General features: G+C 38.0%; 1 protein-coding gene across 3 annotated transcripts in view; it reads left to right on the plus strand.

Annotated features, from left to right (window-relative positions):
• ANKHD1 (ankyrin repeat and KH domain containing 1) overlaps positions 1-25,394 on the plus strand; it is a 136,022-nt gene that overhangs the window by 37,826 nt on the left and 72,802 nt on the right. For all 3 annotated transcript variants that reach the window (XM_056124652.1, XM_056124653.1, XM_056124654.1), the window contains exons 4-10: positions 954-1,101; positions 1,844-1,991; positions 4,115-4,348; positions 6,433-6,527; positions 11,118-11,355; positions 11,585-11,776; positions 14,680-14,789. In XM_056124652.1, the coding sequence (XP_055980627.1) occupies positions 954-1,101; positions 1,844-1,991; positions 4,115-4,348; positions 6,433-6,527; positions 11,118-11,355; positions 11,585-11,776; positions 14,680-14,789 (1,165 nt within the window). The remainder of the gene's footprint in view (positions 1-953; positions 1,102-1,843; positions 1,992-4,114; positions 4,349-6,432; positions 6,528-11,117; positions 11,356-11,584; positions 11,777-14,679; positions 14,790-25,394) is intronic.

Below are 25,394 nucleotides of genomic sequence, written 5' to 3' on the forward strand. Positions count from 1 at the left end.
AATTGGTGATATAGGTGCTTGCTGTTCAAATATAGTTCATTGGCCAGTAATATTAGCATTACCTTTAAGCTCATTAGAAATGAGGAATTTCAGGTTCTCCCCTAGGTCTATTGTGTCAGGATCTGCATTTCAACAAGAAAAGCAACTTACTTATATGGACAGTAAAGTTTGAGATTCACCAGTTTTGTTAATCATTTTGCAATAAAAATTTTATGTTTTTAACCTCATACTGTGTCGTTCCCTCCCCCCCCCCCCCCCCGCCCCCGGGCTAGAGCGATAGCACAGCGGGTAGGGCATTTGCCTTGCATCTTGCATGCATCGGACCCAGCCGACCCAGGTTCGGTTTCTCTGCCCCTCTTAGAGAGCCCAGCAAGCTACTGAGAGTATTTCGCCTGCACGGCAAAGCCTGGCAAGCTACCCATGACATATACGATATGCCAAAACACAGTAACAAGTGTCACCACAATGGAGACAGTACTGGGCCCGCTTGAGCAAATCCATGAACAACGGGAGGACAGTGACAATGACTGTTACCCCATAAAAATTTACCTTTATTGGATTATATCCTGAATACTATGGGGAATCATATCAAGAATTAAAAACCTGTACTTAAAAGATTTTTTTTAAGGAGTTGGGATGTGGGTCAGGTGGTAGACCATATGCTTTTGCATGTGTAAAGCCTTGGATTTGATCACTGACACCACATATCCCAAAACTTAATATGATAATGTTTTAGAACATTTTAAAAGCTAAGAATGATAGCTGTTTTCATATTCACATTGCCTTTCTGGCTTAGTTGACGTGCATGAGTAATTAGTTTTGCAAACAGAATGCACATACAAAATTTTTTCATTTCTGTATTTTTTCTATTTTTATCTCTTTATAGTTAATAAAATTCTTTGTTAGAGGCCTCTGTGTCTTTCTTGATGGTTACTTGATTGTTTTGTTTTCAGTCGCAGTCTGGCAGAAGCTTGTTCAGATGGAGATGTGAATGCTGTTCGTAAATTGCTAGATGAAGGCAGAAGTGTGAATGAACATACAGAAGAAGGAGAAAGCCTTCTGTGTCTGGCTTGTTCAGCAGGGTATTACGAATTAGCACAAGTAAGACAAAATAGTCTTTAGTGATTAAAATTGTGGAGTTTACTATTTTTATTTTGTCACTAAAAAATTAAAATTCAATGTTAGCATATTTTCAGCAGTAAATATAATAGAAACATGGATGAATTATTTTGTCATCTGTATATAGACCTGAGCATGATTAATTTTTCTGCTACTTAAAATTTGTCTTTATGGGTAGGAAACATAAAAATAGTAATTTTAGATGAATTAAATAAATTATCTAATTAGATAAAGTGGTACCTAAATTTGTATTTAGAAATATTGTACAACTGTAATGAAAAATAGTAATTTACATTTCTTATCCAAATTACCTTAATTTTTTTAAATGTTTTTCCATTAGTGGAAAATAGTCATGTATGCTTATCTCTTAGTCTCTCTCTCTCTCTTTCTCTCTCTCTCTCTCATGAGTACAGTTTTACTTTTCTTACTAGATAATACCAAGCATAACTTACTAGATTATCAACCAGAACACACTGACATTTCATAATTTTTTAATATTTTTAATAAGTTCACTAATGTAACTACCTACTTAAAGATTAGTATGTAAGGATGTTGTAAAATACAGCATCTGACCTTATATTTTAAACAAAAAACATTGGCATATTTTCCCTGAAAGTGATTATTTTTTAAGTTTTTCCTTAACCCACTTGTAGATTTGGTGTATTTTAGAAATAGCATTAGTAATAAGAATTGACCTATCTCTCTGTGTATATGTATTTTAAAGGTTTTGCTTGCTATGCATGCTAATGTTGAAGATCGAGGGAATAAAGGAGACATAACTCCCTTAATGGCAGCATCCAGTGGAGGTTATTTAGATATTGTGAAATTATTACTTCTTCATGATGCAGATGTCAACTCCCAGTCTGCCACAGGTATGTAGAAGTTGATGTGTTGATTAGGGGACTATTTGTAATTTGAGAGATAAAAAAATCGATTCTTGGTCTGAAAGATAGTACAGCAGGTAAGGCACTTGCCCTGCATGCACCCAACCCAGGCTTGAGCCCTGACAGGAGTAATTTGTTATCACAGAGCATGGAGTAAGTCCTGAGGACAGCTGGATATTACACATTTAAAAAAAAAAAAAAAAGGAAAAAGGGAGGAAAAATTCTTTCAGGGAAAATCAGTTGTAAACTTAATGGAAAATTCTTTCTCTTTTTTAAAATTTTTTTCCCTTTTTGGGTCACACCTGGCGATACACAGGGGTTACTCCTGGCTCCGCACTCAGGAATCACTCCCAACTGGGAATCGAACCTGGGTTGGCCTTGTGCAAGGCAAACAAACACCCTACTCACTGTGCTATCACTCCAGCCCCAGAAAATTCATTTTTTAAATAAGTAAACTACAGATTTATGTTAATACTTTCAAAAGTCTTTGAAACATACTTAGATTTTGTTCGTTCAAAATTGACATGTTTTTCTTTTGAGGACAATTTTTCCTTCTGTGTGTGTTGGGGGCAGGAACTGGGTCACACCTGAAGTTTCAGGTACAGTTTCTAGCTTTGTGTTCAGAAGAGATCCCTTTTGGTGCTAGGAATCTATCCAGGGTGAGCCAGTGTAAGGCAAGCATCTTAATTCCTGTGCTATCTCTGGTCCTGAGGGAAATTTATTTTCTATAATAAGTATTGCATAAAGAGGCAAAATTTTTAACTATCTAAAGAGTTTTTTTAATCTTATTTAAATTTAACTCCTTTGACTTGAGATTGATTATAGATTTAGCTGCAAGTATTCTATGGCATACTTTATGTTGAGTATTCTGAATTACTTATTAATAAGATACTGTTTCTAGTGGCAGCTTGAAACCACTCTGCTATTTCATTTCCACAGTCATAGCTAGAAGGAGACTTTGTCATGTCCTATAAACTCTAATTTTATTTCAAGATACTTATGTTTCCCCTTTTATTTCTTCTTTGATTCATCGGTTGAAGTTTTTTGGTTTTCATGCCATTGTGAAAGAGTTACTTAGTATGGTTTTCATCTTTTTTTTTTTCAACATCACACCCAGTGATGCTCAGGGATTACTCTTAGTTCTCTACTTAGGAATTAATCCTGGTGGTCCCCAGGGGACCACATGGGATGCCGGGGATCCAACCTGAGTTGGCTGTATGCAAGACAAACTCCCTGCACACTGTACTATCGCTCCAGCCCGTTTTCAGTTCTTTATTTGCTAAAATTGTTCTAATCTGTGGTCTGCCCTAGAAAATGTTCCATACACACTTGAGAGCAATGTGTATTCTGTTGTTTAAACAAAAGGACTTTAATGTTTTTAATGCCTATCAAGTCTGCTGTCTTGATAGGCACCTTTTTAAGTTTGGGTCTGATGATTTTAGTGTTGTGGACTCTGTTTTGTATATCCTTAATACCACTGATGTGCCAGAATCTCTTTTACCCTTGCCCCCTTTCGCTTCTCATCTGTCTCTTCTCTTCCTCCTCCATGCTCCATCTTGATTTTTTTCTTTCTACTCCTTACACTCTGGGGCCAAAGGTGATCTAGGCATACCCCCTTTAAATCATTGTATTCCCTTATCCAGTTATTCTAAATACCACATATAAGTGATACCATCCTGTATTTATCCTTCTTCTTGCTTAACTTCATTTAATATATCTCTAATTCCATCCATGTTATAGAGAATTTTGTGATTTCATCACTCCTAATGGTTGCATAGTATTCCATTGTAGTATATGTACCACATCTTTGTGATTCATTGTGCTGTTGTTGGACATCTAGGTCAATTCCAAATCTTAGCTATTGTACTGAGAACTGTAATGAATTTATTTACAAAAATATTTTTATTGCTAAGAATTTTTTTGCAACTGTTTTACAAAAATTGCTTTGTTAGTGAGATGGTTCTTCTAATCAATACTCCTACCAACCAAAAGTTAGAAACCTCGAGGTGATAATTCTAATGTTTTATATAAAGGGATTGATGAGATATCTAGAACAGTAGCATAATTATAATTACATTTTTTTATGATAATTTTGTATTTCTTTTTCTTAGGAAACACTGCACTTACTTATGCCTGTGCTGGAGGATTTGTTGACATTGTAAAAGTGCTACTCAATGAAGGAGCAAATATAGAAGATCATAATGAAAATGGACATACTCCCTTAATGGAAGCCGCTAGTGCAGGTCATGTGGAAGTCGCAAGAGTTCTTCTAGATCATGGGGCAGGCATCAACACTCATTCTAATGAATTCAAAGAAAGTGCTCTTACACTTGCATGCTACAAAGGTATTTTTGTATAAATTTAGTTTTTTTTTATAGCTGCTTGAAATATTTGAGTTTAAGTTAATTTTATATTGCTTATGTTTCCCCTATCCTGTAAAATAATCTAGCTTATAAGAAATTATAAAGGAAATTCATTTAGCCTTTATTTTTTATAGTATAGTTTCTTTATTAGAGTAATTCAAATTGATTCAAGTAGATTTGAATTCAGCTAAAACTGAGATTTTGAGGGTTTCCATTAACTTGTTTTATATGATTTTTCCAAACTTTAAAAATAGTATATGCTGAAATAATCATAATCACACTACATATGCAAAGCCTGAAAAATACAGAATAGCATAAAAAAAAAGTAATTTTACAATAACCAGTATTGGCACTGTCTAAAGACATAAAAACATATGAGCAATATTTTTATATAGTTATTTCCATTGTGTTTTTAAAGTACATTTAACATACATATAAATTATCATACTCTAGAGAGGCCAGAGCAATAGTGTGGTGGGTAGGGTGCTTGTCTTGTACCACTACTAGCTTGGGTTCAATTCCCAGATACCCTATATGGTCCCCGGAACCTGCAGGAGTGATCCCATACGCAGAGGCAGAAGTAAGTCCAGAGAGTTGTAATACTCTAATATTATAATTTGCTTATTTTATTTAGCAGTGCCTCATGAGCATTTTCCTATTTTAGTAGATATTTACTATTCTAGTTAGGAATAGATTTGACTGCAAATGTTATAAATTTAAACTGCAAATGTTTTAGTAAAAATGAAGTATAAACTATTTGGGACTGGTTTGTTTTATTGTCATCCAGATCTCAGAATGCTCTGCTCTGCCCTCCTATATGTGGTTTCTATACTCAAGGTGACCTATAATCCAAGTTGATAGCTTGGGCCCCACCAATTCACATTCAGTCAAGGGTGAAATGGATAAGGGCAAAATATGAAGTGAAGTTCCTTCTAATTTAATACTGTTCCTGTAAGGAGTTGTCCTAAAATTTCTGCTTTATAAGCACACCCCCACCCTCATACATTTTATTGGTGACATATAATAGTAAAGAAGACTGGGAATTGTAGTCTTTTGGTTAGGTACGTTGCCACTCAGATAAAATCAGAGTTCTGTTATAGGGAAGAATGAGAAAATGGATAATTAGTAGGGAACCAGCAGTCTCAAATACCAAGTACAATCATGGATGCACTATAATTGCCTATTGTTAAACACTGTGAATTGTTCCCAGATTTTCACAATAATTAAAAACACTGTGATAACATCCTTGTGCAGACATTTTTGCCTAATCTCTGATTATTTCCTTAGGATAAATTCCTGGAAGTGGAATTGCTGGGTCAAAGGGTATGGACATTTTTAAGGCTTTTAATACATACTGACAAACTGCCTTCTAGAAAGGTTGAACCAATATACACTCCCATCAGCAATGTTTGAGAGTGCCCTTTACCCCACCCTACACCCTCACCAACACTGGGTATTATCATTCTCTTTAATATTTGCCATTTTGATAGTAAAAAATGGTGTCTCTTTTTTATTTGCATTTGTTTAATAGGAAGGGATTAATATATTTCATTAGTATCACAGACATCTTTTTTTAATTACCATTTCATGTCCTTCATCCATTTTTTTTGTTGGAGTGTTTGTCATTTTTTTATTGGTTACTAAGGCTTTTTATATAGTAAATGTGTCAAGGTGGTTGAAATTATTTTGAATGGAATTTTCTGTGTCTGCTCATTGTCGCAGTGAGTTTATGTGTATTATTTCAAAGATGTTTTTCTGTAGAGTATGATTCTAATATAGTTTGCCAGTATTCTATTTGATTGTGTTTTGATTTGATAGTTTCAGTAAATTAAATAAAATAATATTATTGCTTTACTTAGGTGCTTTGGATTATTCAGTCTTTAAAATCTACAGCAACAATGACAAGAGCCTTGTTGTTGGCTTTATAAAACTCATGTTTTTTTTAAATGAAATTTAAGTTCTTAAGTTTTCAGACATCTGAAAGATTTCCTATTTTAACAATTAGGTATTAAATTGATAGTTCTTTAGAAATACAGTTTTAAGTTTTGTGTGTGTTTTGTTTAAAGGTCATTTGGATATGGTTCGCTTTCTGCTTGATGCTGGTGCAGATCAAGAGCACAAAACAGACGAGATGCACACTGCCTTAATGGAGGCTTGCATGGTAATTTTGTTGTTTATATTTTTTAAACTTTTTTTTGTTGCTTATAGCTATGATGGCTACCACCAGTGCTACACCTGGTTATGCTCAGAATACTATGCAGAGCCAGGGATTGAACTCAGGGCCTTAGACATAGAAAGCATGTGCTCTACCATTTGGGCCTCATTCTTGCATGGTTATTTAAAATTGTACTCAAGATTTCATAGTGATAAAAGGTCATATATTTTAGGACTTAGGAGTTATCTTATGCTATGTTTTGAAAATATGAGATAGGTAAGTATTTGAAAGTTTTCTATATTATCAGAGGAAAAGAGTGTATAGGGTTTAAATTTTGATAAATCAGTTTAGAAAAAGTACAAAAGGCTAATATGGTTTTATTGACTACATCATTTACAGCACTGATGTGTTTTTGAGGGGGTGTCACACCTAGCAGCATTTGAGGAACACTGTGGTCCTGGTAATTGAACCTGGGGATTCTGCATGCAAAGAGCATTTGCTTATGCCCTGGAGATGTATTTCTCCCCTCCTCCCCGCCGCCCATTTAAAAAATTTGTAAATGCAATATCTTAGTCATTTTAAGTATACAGTTCAGTGTAATAAATATGCTGTAATTATTCATAATACTGCGTAACCATCATCAACCACTCTCTCCATTAACTCTTTTTATCTTATAAAATGAACTCTATACCTGTTAAGCCAGTTATCCATCTTTTTGTCTTACCTCTTCACTCCCCAAATCTTGCCAGTCACTATTGTACTTTCTAATATTATCTTTTTCTCTTTTTCTTGGTGGGGGGTGAGGGCGCGGGTGGTAGTGTACTCAAGGCTATACTTATGGCTTAGTCCTGGCACTATTCAGGGATCACTCATGGCAATCCTTGGGGGAACCATATGCAGTGGTGGGGTAATTTTTGTCTACTATTAGGTACCTCACATTAAAATTTTTTTTAATTTATATTTTAGTTTTTGGGTCATAATTTAGTTATGCTCAGGGGTCATTTTTGGCTCTTCACTCAGGGACTACTTTTGGCAGTACTTGAGGGACAGGACGTACGGGATGCCCGGGATTGAACCCAGGTTGGCTGTGTATTAGGCAAACACCCTACCCTCTGAACTGTCGCTCCAGTGTTTTGCAATCATTTCTGTAGCACTGTCCTCCCATTGTTCATCGATCTGCTCGAGCAGGCACCAGTAATGTCTCCATTGTGAGACTTGTTATTACTGTTTTAGGCATATCAAATACGCCACGGGGAGCTTGCCAGGCTCTACCATGCGGACGGGATACTCTCGGTAGCTTGCCGGGCTCTCCGAGAGGGATGGAGGAATCAAACCCGGGTTGGTGTTGTGCAAGGCAAACGCCCTACCCGCCGTGCTATTGCTTCAGCCCTTGCAATCATTTAATAATTTTTTTTCTTCTAATCAACTTACATCATTTAGCATACTGTCTTTTTTTCTTTTAGGGAGGGAAGAGGGTCAACCTGTATCCAGCTGCAGGCAAGGCAGCTTTATCGCTTATATTTTTCTTTTTCTTGCTCTCTTTCTGTCTTTGACCAGACCTGGGTGTGGTCCTCAGGGTTTATACCTGACTCTGCTCTCAAGGATCATGTCTGGTAGTGCTCGGGGGGCCATATGAGGTACCCACATGCAAGCAACCTACGTGCTCTATTTAATTTTTCTGGCCCTATTCTTTTTTGTGTGATATATATATCAGATTTTGCTTAGCTTTTCACTAACTAATGAACACTTGGATTGTTTTTTATAACTTTTTTTCTTTTTAAATAGTAATCATTATAATGGTTTGAGGTATCTCATTGCATTTCTCTAATGTTAAATAACTGTGCAACTTTTCATGTGGTTACTGGCTATTTGTATTTTTTGGAAGGGGTGGAGTTTCCACCACATCTGCTCAACGGTTACTCTTGCCTCTGGGCTTAGGAACTACTTCTGGCAGTGCTTATGGGGTCCAGATGGGATTCTGGAGATGAACCTAGGTCGGCTATGTATACGACAAATGCCCTATCTCTCTGGCACCCCATTTGTATATTTGAAGAAATGTTTATACAGAACTTCTTTCCCCCCACCTTTTTTTGGGGCCACAACAGCTAGTACCCAGGGCTTACTCCTGGCTCTGTGCTTAGGAATCACTCCTGGTGGGTTTGGGGAGTCATATAGGATGCCGGGGATCCAACCCATGCTTGATACATGCAAGGCAAGTGCCTTACTTGCTCTGCTATTGCTATGGCCTCCCTTTGAGCTATTTTCCCAGTGCCACCATTACAAAATTTTATTTTGATTTTTTTTTTTATTATTTATTTATTGAATCACTGTGGGAAAAGTTACAGAGCTTTCAGGTTTAGGTCTCAGTCATGTAAATGTCAAACACATTTCCCTTTACCAATACTTATTTTTTACCACGAACCCCAATAGAACCCCACCTCCCACCCCTCCCAATTCCTGTGAGGCAGATGAGTTCTAGTTAACACTCTATCTACTTTGACTAGATTCATTGTTTCGATAAAAGATGCACCATTATTATTTAGAGTTTACGACCCCCCCACCAAATCAGACATGCAGAAAAAGCGATATGAAATGATTTGCTTTCTACAGATGGGTTCAAGAATTAAATGTTGGTTTTGGATTTCTGCTATTTTACTTATTAACCCTGGAAGTATTTCTATTAAAAGTTAGATAATTAAGAGATTGGTTTCTGTACTCTGGAGTCGTGGCCGTGCCAGAGAGCCGCTCGTGGGGGGCAACAGGTGACCTCGGTAGGGCAGGAAGGACGGACCGGAACGCCCCCCTTCCCATGAGGTTTTTGCTGCCCCCGACCCCCGGCTCAAACCAGCTGTCCACAAGGCTCCCATGCGGCCGCCATCTTTCTTTCCAGAGAGGAGAGGGCGAATGGGGCAACACCCTTTCCCCTCCGGGCAGGCATGATGGCGCGGTTTAACACATAGTCTATTCGCTTTTCTGCTCCAAGTTGCTGGTTTTCTGCATTAAGTCCTTGTGCTTCTGGGGCTGTGGCCGTGCCGGAGAACCGCTCGTGGGGGGCAACTGGTGACCTCGGTAGGGTGTGAAGGACGGACCGGAACGCCCCCCTTCCCATGAGATTTTTGCTGCCCCCGACCCCCGGCTCAAACCTGCTGTCCACAAGGCTCCCATGCGGCCTCCATCTTTCTTTCCAGAGAGGAGAGGGCGTTATTTTGATTTTTGATCCAAACACCTGGCAGTGCTCATCCACTACTGTATAAAAGCCACAAAATATTTTCACATGAAAATTTGAAGAAATTTGGAATTAATGAGACTTTTTTAAATATCCTTCATGATGATTTTTATTAATTGCTGTACCATCTATGCAGATGGACCCATAAAATTATTTACAAGTGAATGTTTTTTCATCTTTATAAAATCATTTGCCTTATGGCAACAAGGTAGCACTGTAGCACTGTCCTCCTGTTGCCCAGGTGGGCCCAGTAATGTCTCTATTGTGAGACTTGTTGTTACTGTGTTTGGCATATTGAAAACGTCACAGGTAGCTTGCCAGGCTTTGCCGTGCAGGCGAGATACTCTTGATAGCTTGCCGGGCTCTCCGAGAGGGGTGGAGGAATCAAACCCAGCTCGGAGAAAAAAAATATAAGGCAGTATCAGTCTACGGGGGTTTTCCTTGGTGACATAATCCCTAGTGGTAATGACCTCACAGAATTTGTTATGCTGTTTTTTTGCCAAGCCTTTCTAACACAATTTCTACACATAAACATGACACCTAGCTATGATGGTGTAGCTATGTGTGATCAATCTGGTAGTACTATAAGCATGAATTACTTTGTGGTATTATTGTCTGTGGCTCTAATAGGATTTTGAACATAAATGAATATAGAAAATCAAGATTATTTAGAATTGTAACTGTTACATTTCTGTTGGCACGTGTGGGTTTGCTCAAAACCAAGGTGAATGATTTTCTATGGGGTTTTATATACATATTCATACATATTTATTTATTTAAAGACTACTGAGGGCCTGGGATCCATTCCCCGTGATACTTGGTGAGCTGGATTGTGGCTCAATGCCAGATCCTGATTATGTGATGTTACCTGGGCCATGCAGTGCCTGAGACTACCAGGGCCATCCCAGTAGTGCTGCTACTAAGAGGTGGTGTGGTGTTGGATATTGAACCTGATGGGATATATTCAGTCACCCTAATACCTGTACTATCTCCTTGGCCAGTCCCAAAATAGTTTTAATGAGATTTTGTTACAGCATCTCAATTTTCTTAGATGGGCTTAATAATTATATGAATCTAAGCTGCATTTCTGTTTTTTCCTCCTTTTGTCTCTTCTGAGTCTCTTCTTCCAGTTTTAAAATCTCATAATGGGGCCTGAAAGAATAGTAATGGGGTTGAGAATCTTGCCTCATATGATCCTGTTTGATTTCAGTCACTGCATATGGTCCCCAACACTGCCAGGAGTAGTCCCTGAGCACAAGCCAGAAGTAAATCCTGAGAACTACTCAGTGCGACCCAAAAATCCAAAACAAAAATAAAAATCTCGTAACAACCAGCAACCTTCTTGCTTTCTTTACTTTGAAAATCTACAGGATGGACATGTGGAGGTAGCACGTTTGCTTTTGGACAGTGGTGCTCAAGTGAACATGCCTGCTGACTCATTTGAGTCTCCGTTAACACTCGCTGCCTGTGGAGGACATGTTGAATTGGCAGCTCTTCTTATTGAAAGGGGAGCAAATCTTGAAGAAGTAAATGATGAAGGCTATACTCCCTTGATGGAAGCTGCTCGAGAAGGACATGAAGAGATGGTGGCTCTACTCTTAGCACAAGGTAGTTTCACTTTAATAAAAAACAAACTTTTTGTGGATTTTAAATGTCAATATCAGAACGTTATTATTTTATTAAAATATCTTTATATGGAATTATAAGAGCTATAGCAAGAGCCTTAGAAATAGAAGAGATGGAGGCGATTATCACAAGTCGGAACAATCAATATTTTCATCAGAAGTCACTGGCAAGTAGTTATATCAATTGTTATGCCTTTTTCTTTTTATACCAGGAGCAAATATAAATGCCCAAACTGAAGAAACTCAAGAAACTGCTCTTACCTTGGCTTGCTGTGGAGGATTCTCTGAAGTTGCAGACTTCCTGATTAAAGCTGGAGCTGATATAGAACTTGGCTGCTCCACCCCTTTGATGGAGGCTTCTCAGGAGGGACACCTGGAGTTGGTTAAATATTTACTGACTGCTGGTATGTGGCTTTAACAAATTTCTTTAAGGACCAAGGAAATAGTTTAGGTTTTAAGGGCATAAATATCTTTCATACACAAGAACCTGAGTTTGATCCCTAGCATCCCAGAACCCCACCTAACACCACCAGGTATGACCTGGCATAGTTTGACCTGAGTACATCACATTAGCAGGCCATAAAATCGAACTCTCAGTTGATCAAGTCTCACTGGGATTGGCCCCTGGGACTCCTGAATATTGCTTAGGAAATACAAAGAAAAAAAAGTCTTTTTGGACCAGAGAGCTCAATGGGTTGGAATGCATGCTTTTTATGCAGGATGCCTGGTTTTAAACCCTGAGCACTGTCTTAGCATGATGGGATGTGGCCCCAAAACAGATTTAAAAAAGGCTTTAATGGGAGTTAGGGGTGGGCTTGGCCTGCAGACTTTACTCAAAGGGCTGGAGTGCATGTGGAAAGCCCAGGTTTGATCCTCGACACTGTAGCTCTTAACTCCCAAGTCCCAAGGTAGGAGTCCACACCTAGCAATACTTGGAAACAATGCTTTGCAACTTGAGTTACATCCTGTCCCCTGATAATTATTATTTTTGGGGTCTTGGGTGACACCCAGTAGGGGTAGGGGATATTTCTGGTTCTTTACTTGGAACTCACTTCTGGCTTTGGGGGCTCTTATATAGTTCCGGGTATAGAATTGGCATCAGCCCCATGCAAGGCAAGCCCTTTTTTTCCCTATACTTACTTTCCAGATTCTTTGCCTAAAATTTTAAAATAATTCTTTGGTACTATTAAGCATCCAAGCAGTTTTCATATTTTTAACTTTTAGAAATATTTGTATATTTAGTGACTTTTATAATCAGGATTCAAATTAGACTGATACAGTAATTTTTGATTAAGAGGAATCTTAAATCCCATTTAATAAATGATCTTCTCTTTGATCTTTGTTTTTTTTTCTTGAGATTTTGGTAGAGGAAATGAAGTGTTTTGGCTCTCCCACAGTGTAGGTTTTGCTGACTCCATCTCCATGATTTTATATAGCTTGTTTTTCTGTTCTTTGGATTTATCATGAAGTTTGATTGAATTCGTTTGTGTGTAACTATGACAGAGGGAGAGAAATTATGGTCTCTTCTAATAAATAATTTTAATATTGATCTAATTAGGGATTATAAAATTGTGTAATTCTAAATTTTATTCTAAAATTAGCTAGTATATAGCTATAAAGGGAAAGCCTTCCCACATCCATGATTATGTTATTCTTTGAAATTATATGAGAATTGTAGTATAAATATTTGATTTTCTCCCTTCATCATTTCCAAAATAAATTAGTATGTAGTGTTCTATAGTGGTAGCCAACAAAGTGGATTTTTCTTTGCTTTTGACTTGAACATCATTTTGAACATGTTTCTGGTTTTTTGACCACACCTTTGGTGCTTAGGGACTTCTAGCTCTGTGCTTATGGGTCATAGTTTTGCCAAGTGAACCATGTGGTTCTGGGGATCAAACCCAGGCCTCCCTCATGCAAAAGAGCTATCTCTTAGACCCCATTCGCACTTTTGAAATTCTGTTAGAATATGGCTTTTTACTCCAACACAGTCCTCATATTTCACAGCTGGGATGATTTGACTGTTGTTTGTTACTACAGATCCTAAATTCTTTTGATATAAATTTTTTAGAGTTGCTGGTAGCTTCTTTGCTTTCAGATAGATACTTGAAAGTGTTTCAGGCTCATTATACACAAATTCTGCCTCAATCACTTCTATTAGGAATCTCTAATTCCTAGGGCTGGTGAGATCGTATAGTGGGTAGGGCATTTGCTTTGTATGCAGTCCACCATATATGGCCCTCCAAGCACCACCAGGAGTGATCCCTGAGCACAGAACCAGGAGTGACCCCTGAGCACTGCTGAGTTTGACCATAAAACCTCTCTAGTACCTGTCCTTCATGTCTTGAAGCCCTTGGCTTGATCACTGACCAGAATAATAATAATAAAAACAATAGCAGCACTTCTAATTCCATTTAGTAGGCAACAGTACTTGAAGACCATTATCTAAGCTAGAAATGTTTTGTACTTAAGATGTCATTGTATCTAGTCCTTTTCAGTTGCTCAGAGTTAGTAAATATTTTTTTGTCTTTCTTTTTCTGGGGGGGTGGGAGTGGGGGTTGGGCTGTACCTGTTTGGGGACTGTCACAACTCTCTGCTTATGGGTCACTCCTGGCAATCCATATGGGTGGGCCATATGTGGTGCCTGGTATTGAACTGGAGTCAGCTGCATGCACCTTAACCCCTGTACTATCTTTCTGGCCTTTTCTTTACCTTTCTCCCTCCTTGCTTCCTTCCTTTTATGTTTTATTTGGCCATACCTCACCATGCTCAGGAGTTACTCCCAGTTCTGTATTTGAGAATCACTCGTGAGTGCGTGGGATCACACCTGGACCTCTTGCATGCTCAGCTCTTTGAGCTATCTTCCTGGACCCTCTTTTATTTCTCTTTTATTTTGGTTGGTTTTTTTTTTGAGCCACACCCAGCAGTGCTCAGGGTTCACTCCTGGCTCAGTGCTCAGGGATTAATGCTCACTCCTGGGGGATCTAGGGGATTGTATGTGTGCCAAGCATCAAACCTAGATCAGCTGCATGCAAGGCATACCTTACCTGCTGTACTATCCCTCTGCCTTCTTTATTTCATAAGGAACCTTTCAGGCAGGTTATTGAGTTTTAAAATCATTCCAGTATAGTTCTTTCTTCAAGACTAACAACAATTTAAAGTGCATATTTGAAGAAAAGGTAGAATACTGAAAGTGTATTCTAATTCTTTGATATTTTTAGTCTTACCACAATTGCAAAATTGAATTATCTGATATGATTTTATATTCACAATGTAAATGTATGGTTTTGTTTGATTGTATTGCTAGGTGCTAATGTCCATGCTACAACAGCAACTGGAGACACAGCCTTAACCTATGCTTGTGAAAATGGACATACAGATGTTGCAGATGTTTTACTTCAAGCTGGCGCTGATTTAGTAAGAAACTTTTAATTTCAAATATTTTGTGTGAATGTTAAAAAATTCGTTTGTTTTCAACTCTTGGAAAACAGCAGTAAAGAAGATCAATAGTTTTGATGCTTATCTAAAATCTAAACCTAGTTTGGATACTTGTTTCAGTCATTGAATTTAAGAGGGCATATAATTTATTTTTTCTAGGTAAATTTGTTTCTTCATATGTCAGACCCTATTAGACACTTCTTTGCTTTTTGTAAAAACTACTCTTTGTTAGACATTCAACAATACAATACAAGAACAATACAAAGTATTGCTATCTTAAGTCACTTAGAGTGATTTCATATTTTTCTTTCTTTTTTTTCTTTTATTTCCTTTTCTTTCTTTTTTAAGTTTTTTGGGTTGCACCTGGCAGTGCTCAAGGGCTATTCCTGGCTCTTCACTCAGGAGTCACTCCTGGAAGTTTTTGGGGCCCATAGGGGATGGTGGAATTCAACCTGAGTGACCTTACCTGTTGTACTATTTTTGCAGCCCATTGACGAATTTCTTTTGTTTCTATCTTCATAACAAAAATCATTGTAACCTCTGTTTCTTTTTCTGTTCTTTTCGTATTGTCTCTTTGCTTTTTAAAATTTCATGTTAGATGGCATATTAGAGCCTCGAATGTGGCACTTTCTAAAATCTCAGGTCTAGGACGAAGGAGACATTATTGGTGCCTGCTCAAGGAAATCAGTGAACAACAGGATCACAGTGATACAGTGATTAGATGGCAGGTTTATGTATATAATAATTCTTAAAATAGTGGTAAATTTTAAATAATACTCCACCTAAAGATTTATGCTTCTAGGGGCTAGAGATAGTACAGCGGATAGGGCATTTGTCTAACATGCAGCAGACCAGGGTGTGATACCTGGCACTCTATGTGGTCCCCCAAGCATCTCCAAGAGTAATTTCTGAGTGCAGAGCCAGGAGTAACTCACTCGGTGTGACCCAAAACCAAAACAAAACAAATTATGCTTTTTAATGAAAAGTGTGCTTTTACTTTTATTTTATGAAGGTACTTTAAACTGCTTTCTAGATTTTCTTCCAGAGATCTCATATATTTCTGTGCAGTTGATATCAGACATACAGTTACAACGTTGTAGAGAACTGACTTTATATTAGTTTCAGTTGTGTAGGAAAAAATCTAAAAGTATTGCCTTTGTGATCTTTCCTTAATGGGAAATATTCCCAAATAACTGCGTGAGAATATTGTTGGAAAAGTTACTGACAGGATTAAACATATACTATATGTATGATTATGGTATTATCATTTCTTTTCATACTAATGGATGACTCTGGTATTGATTTTTTACTAGTCATCATCTGACCCATCAGTTAGAATTTCTGAGAGTTTTACAGTTTTAAGAATTATGTCAGAGATAATAGAGCAGGTAGGACATTTGCCTTACCCAAGATCTACTTGTGAACAATTCCTGGCACCTCATATGGTCCCTGAGCACCTCTGGGTGTCTTCCCAAAACCGGTGGGAAAAAAAGAATTCTGTCAGAGTCAGGAAGATAAACTCAAAAGGGTTGGAGCTCATGCTTTACATGTCAGAGACTTGGATTTGATCTCCAGTACACTTGGTCTCTCGAGTACTAAGACAGAAGTGGCCTGTTAGCACTACTAAGTGTGGCTCAAAAACAAAACTAAATTGCAACAGATATGTTAAAGGAGCTCTCACTCTCTCTGCCTTTTTTCAGTATCTTTTACTTTTTTTGTATAGCTTCTTTGGGTCATACATAAAAGTTAATTGAAATATTTCATCACTTAAAGTAAAAAAAAATAAAGTGAAAAAATAGGCTAGAGCTTAAAAGCTTAGATGCTTGCTATAAGCAATGTTTTATACTGTATTCTCTGAATTCGGTGACACTCTGGTTACTTCTGGCTTTGCACTCAAGAATTACTCCTGGAGGTGCTTGGGGGACTCTATGGATTGCTGGGCATCGGGCTGGCCACATGCGAGGCAAAAGCCCTACCCGCTGTACTATCACTTCAACTCTATCCTCTGAATTGTTCTCTAAATTATGTTATTTTCTACAGCAGTCACTTTCTTGGCTCTTCTTAATATAATTAAATCACTGTCACGATCTCCCATTGTTCATCGATTTGCTCAAGCAGGCCCAGTAACATTGTGAGACTTGGCATATTAAATCCGTCACGAGTAGCTTGCCAGGCTTTGCTGTGTGGGTGAGATACTCTTGGTAGCTTGCCAGGCTCTCCGAGAGGGGCAGAGAAATCGAACTCGGTTCGGCCAGGTTGGCCGCATGCAAGACAAACGCCCTACCCGCTGTGCTAGCGCTCCAGCCCATAATTAAACAGAAAGAGGAATTATTCATTAAATGCACTCATTTAATAAATTATTCATTAAATATAAAACCTTGTTTTAGCTTAAATTGATTACAAAATATTTTTAATAGTTTAATTGGTAAACAGTGTTTGATTCTAGGTCCTTAGAAAAATTACAATAATTAAATATATAAAAATTCACACTTTTACATTCAGAATACTATAGTGAAAGTGTCTCAGGTATATTTACTTGCAATACCAATACCATTATTTTAATTCTCCTTTTGCACTATTACATAAACTGTTTTTAACTTATAAAAACTATATTGCCTGGGGGCTGGAGCATAGCACAGCAGGTAGGGCGTTTGCCTTACACGTGGCCGACCGAGGTTTGATTCCCAGCATCCCATATGGTCCCCTGAGCACTACCAGGAGTAACTCCTGAGTGCAGAGCCAGGAGTAACCCCTGTGCATCGCCAGGTGTGACCCAAAAAGAAAAAAAAGAAAATATATTGCCTAGGTGATGTGTTTGCTTTTTATGCAGAAAAATCTTAGTTCTAAAATCATTTTCTTGATTATATAAAAATACATTTCTTTATATAAAATATGAAAATTATGAGAAATTATAGTAAGTTCAATATTTAGAATGTATAAATCTAAAAATTCAGCCTACTGGGGCTAGAATGATGGTATAGCAGGTGATGCCGCTTTCCTTGCTTGCTGCCCACTTAGGTTCAATTTCCCAGTACCCCATACAGTCCCTTGAGCCCTAAGAGTTATACCTGAGCTTAGAGTCAGGAGTTTCAGTGATGCTCAGGGATGAAAACCCAGGTTTACTGTGTAAGAGAGAAGCTCCCTACCTGCTCCTCTCTCTGTCCAACCTCTGCTGCTCCTTTTAGTGTCTATTTTGGACTTCAGTAATTTTCACCAACACTTTGCAGATGGAAAGCTCTCTGCTTCCATGGATTGGAATGGAGAAATTGAGATGTATTCATTCGTGGCATTCCTTGCTGTGTTCTTGATATCTAGATTTGCTAGATAGGTTGTGTGTGTGTGTGTGTGTGTGTGTGTGTGTGTGTGTGTGTTGTGATGGCTGAGTATGTGTGTGTGTGTGAGAGCTGAACCTACTATTTGGAGGAACTGGTTTTTTGTCCTTGGCTTTTAAGAAAGGATGTGCAATGCAAATTTTTGAACTCAATCTCTATGCTTTGTTAAATTTTAGGTTTTTACCACATCAAGATAAAATGTAACATATTTTAAGTGTAAAGGATGTCATTTATTTTTGCAAGTATTCTATACCAGGTCAGAAAGTAGTACAATGGTAGAATACTTAACTTGTATATGTAAGGTAATATATATGTTTATATGTATATACATACATTGTATATTGTATGTATACAGTATATTCACATATATTGTATATATGAATCCAGGGATTTAGTCCCTGGCACCACAAAAGAAAAAATAATTGTTGGTAACAAAATAAGATGATAATTACGGTTTCTAAAGATACCAGCTATTTGATTCTTCTTTTCTATTTTTACCTAATATAACCCTTTATTTTTATTTTTTGTTTGTTTTTGAGCCACAATTGGAATGATCAGTGGTTATTCCCAGCTGTGCACTCAGGAATTACTCTTGGCAGTACTCAGGGAACCATATGAGGGAACCATCCTCATATGGCTGGGAATCGAACCTGGGTTGGCTACTTACTAAGTAAGCACGCCACTGTACTATCTCTCTGGCCCCCATTTTGTTTTCTTGTATTGCTTCCTAAGGTAAAATTTAGGGGCTTTAAGGGCATTATAGTTTTTTTTTAAATGTAAATGAATATTGACTATTTGGAGATTTTTAATTTTTGTAGACATAGATAATATAGTTAACTTCATAACAATTACTTAATATTGAATAATCCATTTTAGTAGATTATTTAAAGCATTATTTTTGAAAATACAAGAAAAGATAAAATAAAAAGTTGTCTATTGAGTTTAAAATAAAAATAAGCTGAATCAAATGACTCAATCCCTATCTTCCTGCTATTTGCATCTATTATTACCATTGTAACGTGAATTATTATATGTTGAAATAGAAAGATTATTCCTTCCTGGGCTGGAGCAATAGCACAGCGGGCAGGGCGTTTACCTTGCAAGCGACCAACATGGCCGACCCAAGTTCAATTCCTCCACCCCTCTCGGAGAGCCGGGCAAGCTACCGAGAGTATCTCGCTCGCACGGCAAACCCTGGCAAGCTATCCGTGACATATTCATATTCGATATGCCACACACAGTAACAACAAGTCTCAAAATAGAGACGTTACTGGGCCCGCTCGAGCAAATCGATGAACAACGGGAGGACAGGGACAGTGATTCCTACTTAGGGGCAGGAGAGATTGTATAGTGGGCAAGGCACCTGCCTTGAATACAGCCAACCAATGTCTTATCTCCAACCTGGATGCCATCTCTGGCATATAGTCTCCTGAGCACCGAGCACCTCCAGGTGTGACTGCCCCTCCCCCCAAACATTATTTCTTTAAGTGTAGTCTTTCTCTGAGCAGTATTTTTGTTTATTGGGCCTAGATTTTTTTTAATTAATGTATTTATGATTATGGTTTAAATGAAAGTAAGAAAGTTTGTGCTAGGACACTCTAGCATTCTGTAGTACTTAAAATTTTAAAGGAATATTTTTTTAAGCCTGTATCTAGAAACTATTTAATCTTTTTTCTCTGAAAAATATATTTTGTATTATCAAACATGTTACAGATCTTCTTAACCAAAAATAACCACTAAATCTCATTTAAAAACTAAAGGTGAGGAGACCAGAGACAAAACCTTTGCCTTGTGGGCAGCAAACCCCTGTTGGATTCCCAGCATCACATATGGTTCATGCATAAATCAAGCAGTAGTCCCGGAGCATTACAGGGTGTGACTCCAAAAAAAAGAAAAATAATCTCCCAGTGCCAACCCAAGATTGGAAAACCTGAACAGACCTATCACTCTAGAGGAAATTGAAACAGTAATCAAAAGTCCTCCTCCCCTCAAAAAAAAAAAAAAAAAAAAGCCCAGGCCTAGATGGATTCACTAGTGAATTCTTCCAGACCTTTAAAGAGGACCTACTGCCAATCCCTTTCAGAGTTTTCCAGAAAACTGAAGAAACAGAAATACTCTCAGTTTCTGAGGCAAATATCACCATGATACGAAAAGCAGAGATACCACAAAAAAACTAACAGATATTAGAGTAGGTAAATACATTCTTGGTTCATATAAAGAGATTATATGCTTTGAATGGGCATTTTATAGGCCTGCATTGCTTTTCAAAAGTTGCTGTACCAAAATTAGAAATTTTCATGGAAGATACTTAGTAGTGCTGTAGCAGAATGAAGGTCTAGTCGGTATTATTTTTTAGCTAGTTAACTAATTATGCAGCCTCTAATTTTCATCTGTAAATCTAGTCTTATTTTCTGAACTCTTGATATGGTCGTGTAAATATTCTTGCTGTGTATCTGCTGAGTCTCTTGGACAATTCACTTAATTTTTTAAATTTTTTTATTTATTTAATTTTTTTTTGCTTTTTTGGGTCACACCAGCAGTCCAGCAGTGCACAGGGGTTACTCCTGGCTCATGCACTCAGGAATTACTCCTGGCGGTGCTTGGGGGACCATATGGGATGCTGGGAATCAAACCTGGGTTGGCCGCGTGCAAGGCAAACGCCCTACCTGCATGCTGTCACTCCAGCCCCTCACTTAAATTATTTTTGGTTGCTCTTCTTCCTCTCCACCTTCTCTTCTCCTGACTTTTTCTCTTCTCCCTACTTCTCTACTTCTTCCTACTTTTTCTTTTTTCCCTACTTTTCTACTTGTTACTATTGTAGAGGGGCTCAGGGTTATAAGGCATTGCTGACCATCAAATCCATGACATGCTCTATCACATGAACCACGAGTCCTTTTTGTTGTATAAATCTTGTCGGTTAAAAAAATATTTTTTTAATTTTAGGCATGATTTGCAATACTGTAAATAATAGGGTTTCATGTATAACACATTCTAGGACCACACCCTCCACCAGTATGTTAGTTCCCATCTTTGTCCCAGTGTCCTGTCCTTCCTCCCCACACCCCATCCTTCCTTGTTTGTATCTGTGGCAAGCTTCCTACTAAAGACCTGTTCTCAGTTCCTTTTGCCTATGAGCATTTGTTATTACCCCTACTCTATGTCTTCATATTGCACATATGAGAGAGATCATGCTGTGTCTGTTCCTTATCTTCTGACTAACTTCATTACCATGACACTCCAAATTCAGTTACTAACAGCAGATGGCATAATTTATCTTTTCTCACAGCCGTACAGTATTCATACATAGTGTATATGTACCATGGTTTCTCTGGTCATCTGTTCTTGCAGAGTTGGGTTGTTTCCAGATCATGGCTACTGTGAATACTGCCACAGTGAACATAAGAGTGTAAATGTTGTTTTGAATAAAGGTTTTGGTCCCTTGCGGTAGATGATAAGAATTGAAGTTGCTGGGTCATATGGAAGCTCAATTTCTAGTGTTTTGAGAAGTGTATATCCAGTTTTCCAAAAGGACTTAAGCTATTTTGGTAATAGGATCTTCAATGACTTGGTTTAAGGAATTTAAATTTTTTGGACTCCTAAGGTATAAATTAACCAACTACCTCTTAGAGGTAAAATGATTTTAAGTATACTGTAGCCTTAGAATATGAGTATTAAGATATCCTGAGGTGCCACTTTCTCTTTTGCAAACCACAACACCCAAAAGGAAAGAGAGAGAGAAAAAAGGGGAATGCCCTGCCACATAGGCAGGGCGGGGGGGGAAAGGGGGATACTGGGATTCGTGGTGTTGGGAAATGGGCACTGGTGGAGGGATGGGTATTTGATCATTGTATAATTGAAACCCAGGCACAAAATTTGTAAGTCTACAACTGTGCCTCATGGTGTCTCACTAATAAAAATTTTTAAAAATTAAAAAAAAAACAAAGGGCTAAAGGAAACATAATGGGAGAACTGATCCACACATTTGAGTTTGGGACACTGGGAGGGAGGGGTGCTGGAAACCTTGGGAGAGAGAGGGTACACTGTGACGGGTGTGGTGTTGGAAAAAAAATAATAAAGAAACAAATAGGAAAAAAAAAAGCTATCCTGAGGTGGGCTGGAGTGATAGCACAGCGGGTAGGGCGTTTGCCTTGCACGCGGCCGACCCGGGTTTGATTCCCAGCATCCCGTAAGGTCCCCTGAGCATTGCTAGGAATGATTCTTGAGTGCAGAGCCAGGAGTAACCCCTGTGCAATGCTGGGTGCAAAAAGAAAAAAAAAAGAAGAAGAAGAAGAAGAAGAAGAAGAAGAAGAAGAAGAAGAAGAAGAAAAGCAAAGATCTCCTGAGGAAATCAAAATTTTAACCTATAATCATGACCAATAATAGTGATAAGTTATATCAGGTATTATGTCAGGTTATCTGTACGTACTACATATACTTTAAATTAACTGGTCATCATTTGGGGATATTTATAATAAAGAGCATATATTGTTTGCTATAAACTATTTTACAGTTTATTTCAGAATATGCAAAGTTATAAAGCCCTAAAATTCATAATTTAGTAAGGGCATTCCATAAAGGATAATCTGGCAGTATAATGCTAAGTCATTTTTTTTTTTTCATTTTTGTTTGGGGTCACACCCAGCTATGTTTAGGGCTTACTCCGGGCTCACTCTTGAATTCAGAGATCACTTGTAGTGTAGCTCAGTGGACCATTTGAGGTACTTGGAATGAACCTGTGTCTGCTGTATGCAAGACAATCATTCTGCCCCCCTATTCTTTCTCTCTGGTCCCCTAAGTCATAATCTCTTTCACATTTTTTTTCTTTTTTCTATCCGCATTTTATCCCACTACAGAATTGTCGAAGATAAAGGAAGTAGTTAAAACCTTTTACTGTTTTAAGTAAACTTTGTTCTTTCCTTGTGGAATACTAAGCTTAGTCATGAGTATAATCTCTCTAGTTATCTTTGGAATGATTCAGTGATAAATTCTTGCCCTTTTTTAGCAGTTAATTTCAAGTAACATGGGCTAAAGAGAATAGCTAAATGGGTTCAGCACGTGCTTTGCATATAGGAAGCCTGCATTTGATCCCTACACTATGTGCTGTTCCCTCAATATTGCAGGGAGTAATTACCCAACCTCTAAGCTGGAGTACTGTTGGTATGATCCCAAAGCCATATATGTATTTATATAGATGACATTCATTGTCAATACTATATATCAAGTTTATTGTTACTTGAAACGTATTATTGATAATAGACGTCTATTTTCTTATATGCCTTCACGAATTTCCTTTGTTAGGGTTTTTTTTTTTCCAATTTTGAGTTTCAAGTATACAAAAACAATGTTCAGAGTTTTCTGTCCAAGGCATAGCTTCATTTTTCTGAAGAGGGTGGGGAGCACTTCATCAGTATTTTTTTTCCTCCATAGAAAGTTCCATCCAACCCTTTTAGTCTGAGGATGGTGTATAGCAGCACCATTTTGTTTTACTGAATTCACTAGTCTCTCACTTTTTGGCCTCAAGGTCAGTCAGGATCTCCTGAAGTGTATCAGCCAGCCTAGCTAGACCTGAGAGGGCTCCACCCTCCAGTTTCTTGAACTCAAAGCTAGGAACCTGCACTCAGAACTGTGCCATTTCACCCCCAGCTCAGTCAGCATTCCCCGAAGCAATTAATTTCTTAACTTCATACCTCATAGAGAGGATATACTGATATGCAAACTTTAATCACCTAGCTGCACTACACACAAGTCACAATGGGAAAGCAGCACAGAAACCCACCACACTTAGTGAGCAAAGATGATTGTCTGAAGACACGATGAATAATAACCAGCTATATGACTTGTCTGATAAGGAGTTTAGAGATATTGAGGTTGCTTAAGGATCTCAGAGAAACAGTGGAATGGACAGCCAGTAAAACGAAAGAGGATATGAGCGCAGAAATGAGAAATGACAGAACTAAAGAATTTGGTAGGTAATATGAAAAATTCACTAAAAGGTCTCTGCAGCAGAGTGGGCTTTAAGATGAAGTGCATAAAACCTTCAGAGACCAGCAGAAGATGGAAAAAAGACTCAAAATAAATGAAAAACAGAAAAGAGAATTCTGGAATAAATTCAAGAGGAACAACCCAAGAATCATCGAGGTCCTGGTTGACAACCCTATCAAGAAGCAACAGTCAATGATATCATTACAGAGAAGTTCTCAGAGCTGGAGAGCGCATGCATACAGATCCGAGAGGCCCAAAGAGTGCTAGCTAAAAGAGATCCAAATAAAAGTACTCCAATATGCATCCTAATCAGAATGATGAAAGCCATAGAGAGATAGAATACTTTTTTTTTTTTTTTTGCTTTTTGGGTCACACCTGGCGATGCACAGGGGTTACTCCTGGCTCTGCACTCAGGAGTTACTCCTGGCTGTGCTCAGGGGACCCCATGGGATGCTGGGAATCGAACCCGGGTCGGCCACGTGCAAGGCAAACGCCCTACCCGCTGTGCTATCACTCCAGCCCCTAGAATACTTATTTTAACAGCAAGATCAAAGAAAGAAATCATACATAGGAGCACCAATAAGGTTTAAAACAAAATTATTATATGGGACCCACCAGTCCTGAAGACATTGGTAGGATATAATTTTTGAATAAAAAAAAAAAGAACTCCTTATAAAGAATATTTTACCCGACCAGACTCACATTGATTTGAGGAAATAATATACAACTTCACAGATAAACAACAGCTCAGTAATTCAATAGACTTGAAACCATCTCTACAAAAAGATTCAAAAGGGCTACTCTTAAAGACAAGACAAATCTCACTAACACACTGAACTTCTACAGAAAGATGGCATAAAACTCCATAATAGTTTCACCCAATGGCAATGGCCTGAATATGCCAATTCAGAGACAAAGAATGGCAAGAGAGATTAGAAAATTGAATCCAACTTGCTGCTTTTAAGAAACACATTTGAACAGTAAGTCAAAAGTTAGAAAACAATATTTTGAGGAAAGAACCCTTACAAAGGTGTTTTGGACATACTGGTAGCAGATAAAGACTTCAGGATTACAAAACTTATAAGAGACACTGATCAGGCCCTACCAGTCATGTCTGGAGCCTTGTGACTCAAAGGAGTGGAGTACATACGTGTTTTACGTGTGTTAATCCTTAGTTCAATCCCTGAAACCTCATCGTTTCCCAAACTCTCCTACCTTGCACACAGCCTACTTGGTCTCTATTCCTAGCACCACTTACACTCCCCCAAGT

Source organism: Sorex fumeus, unplaced genomic scaffold (assembly GCF_029834395.1).
Source record: "Sorex fumeus unplaced genomic scaffold, SorFum_2.1 ptg000051l, whole genome shotgun sequence".
Taxonomy (NCBI): domain Eukaryota; kingdom Metazoa; phylum Chordata; class Mammalia; order Eulipotyphla; family Soricidae; genus Sorex; species Sorex fumeus.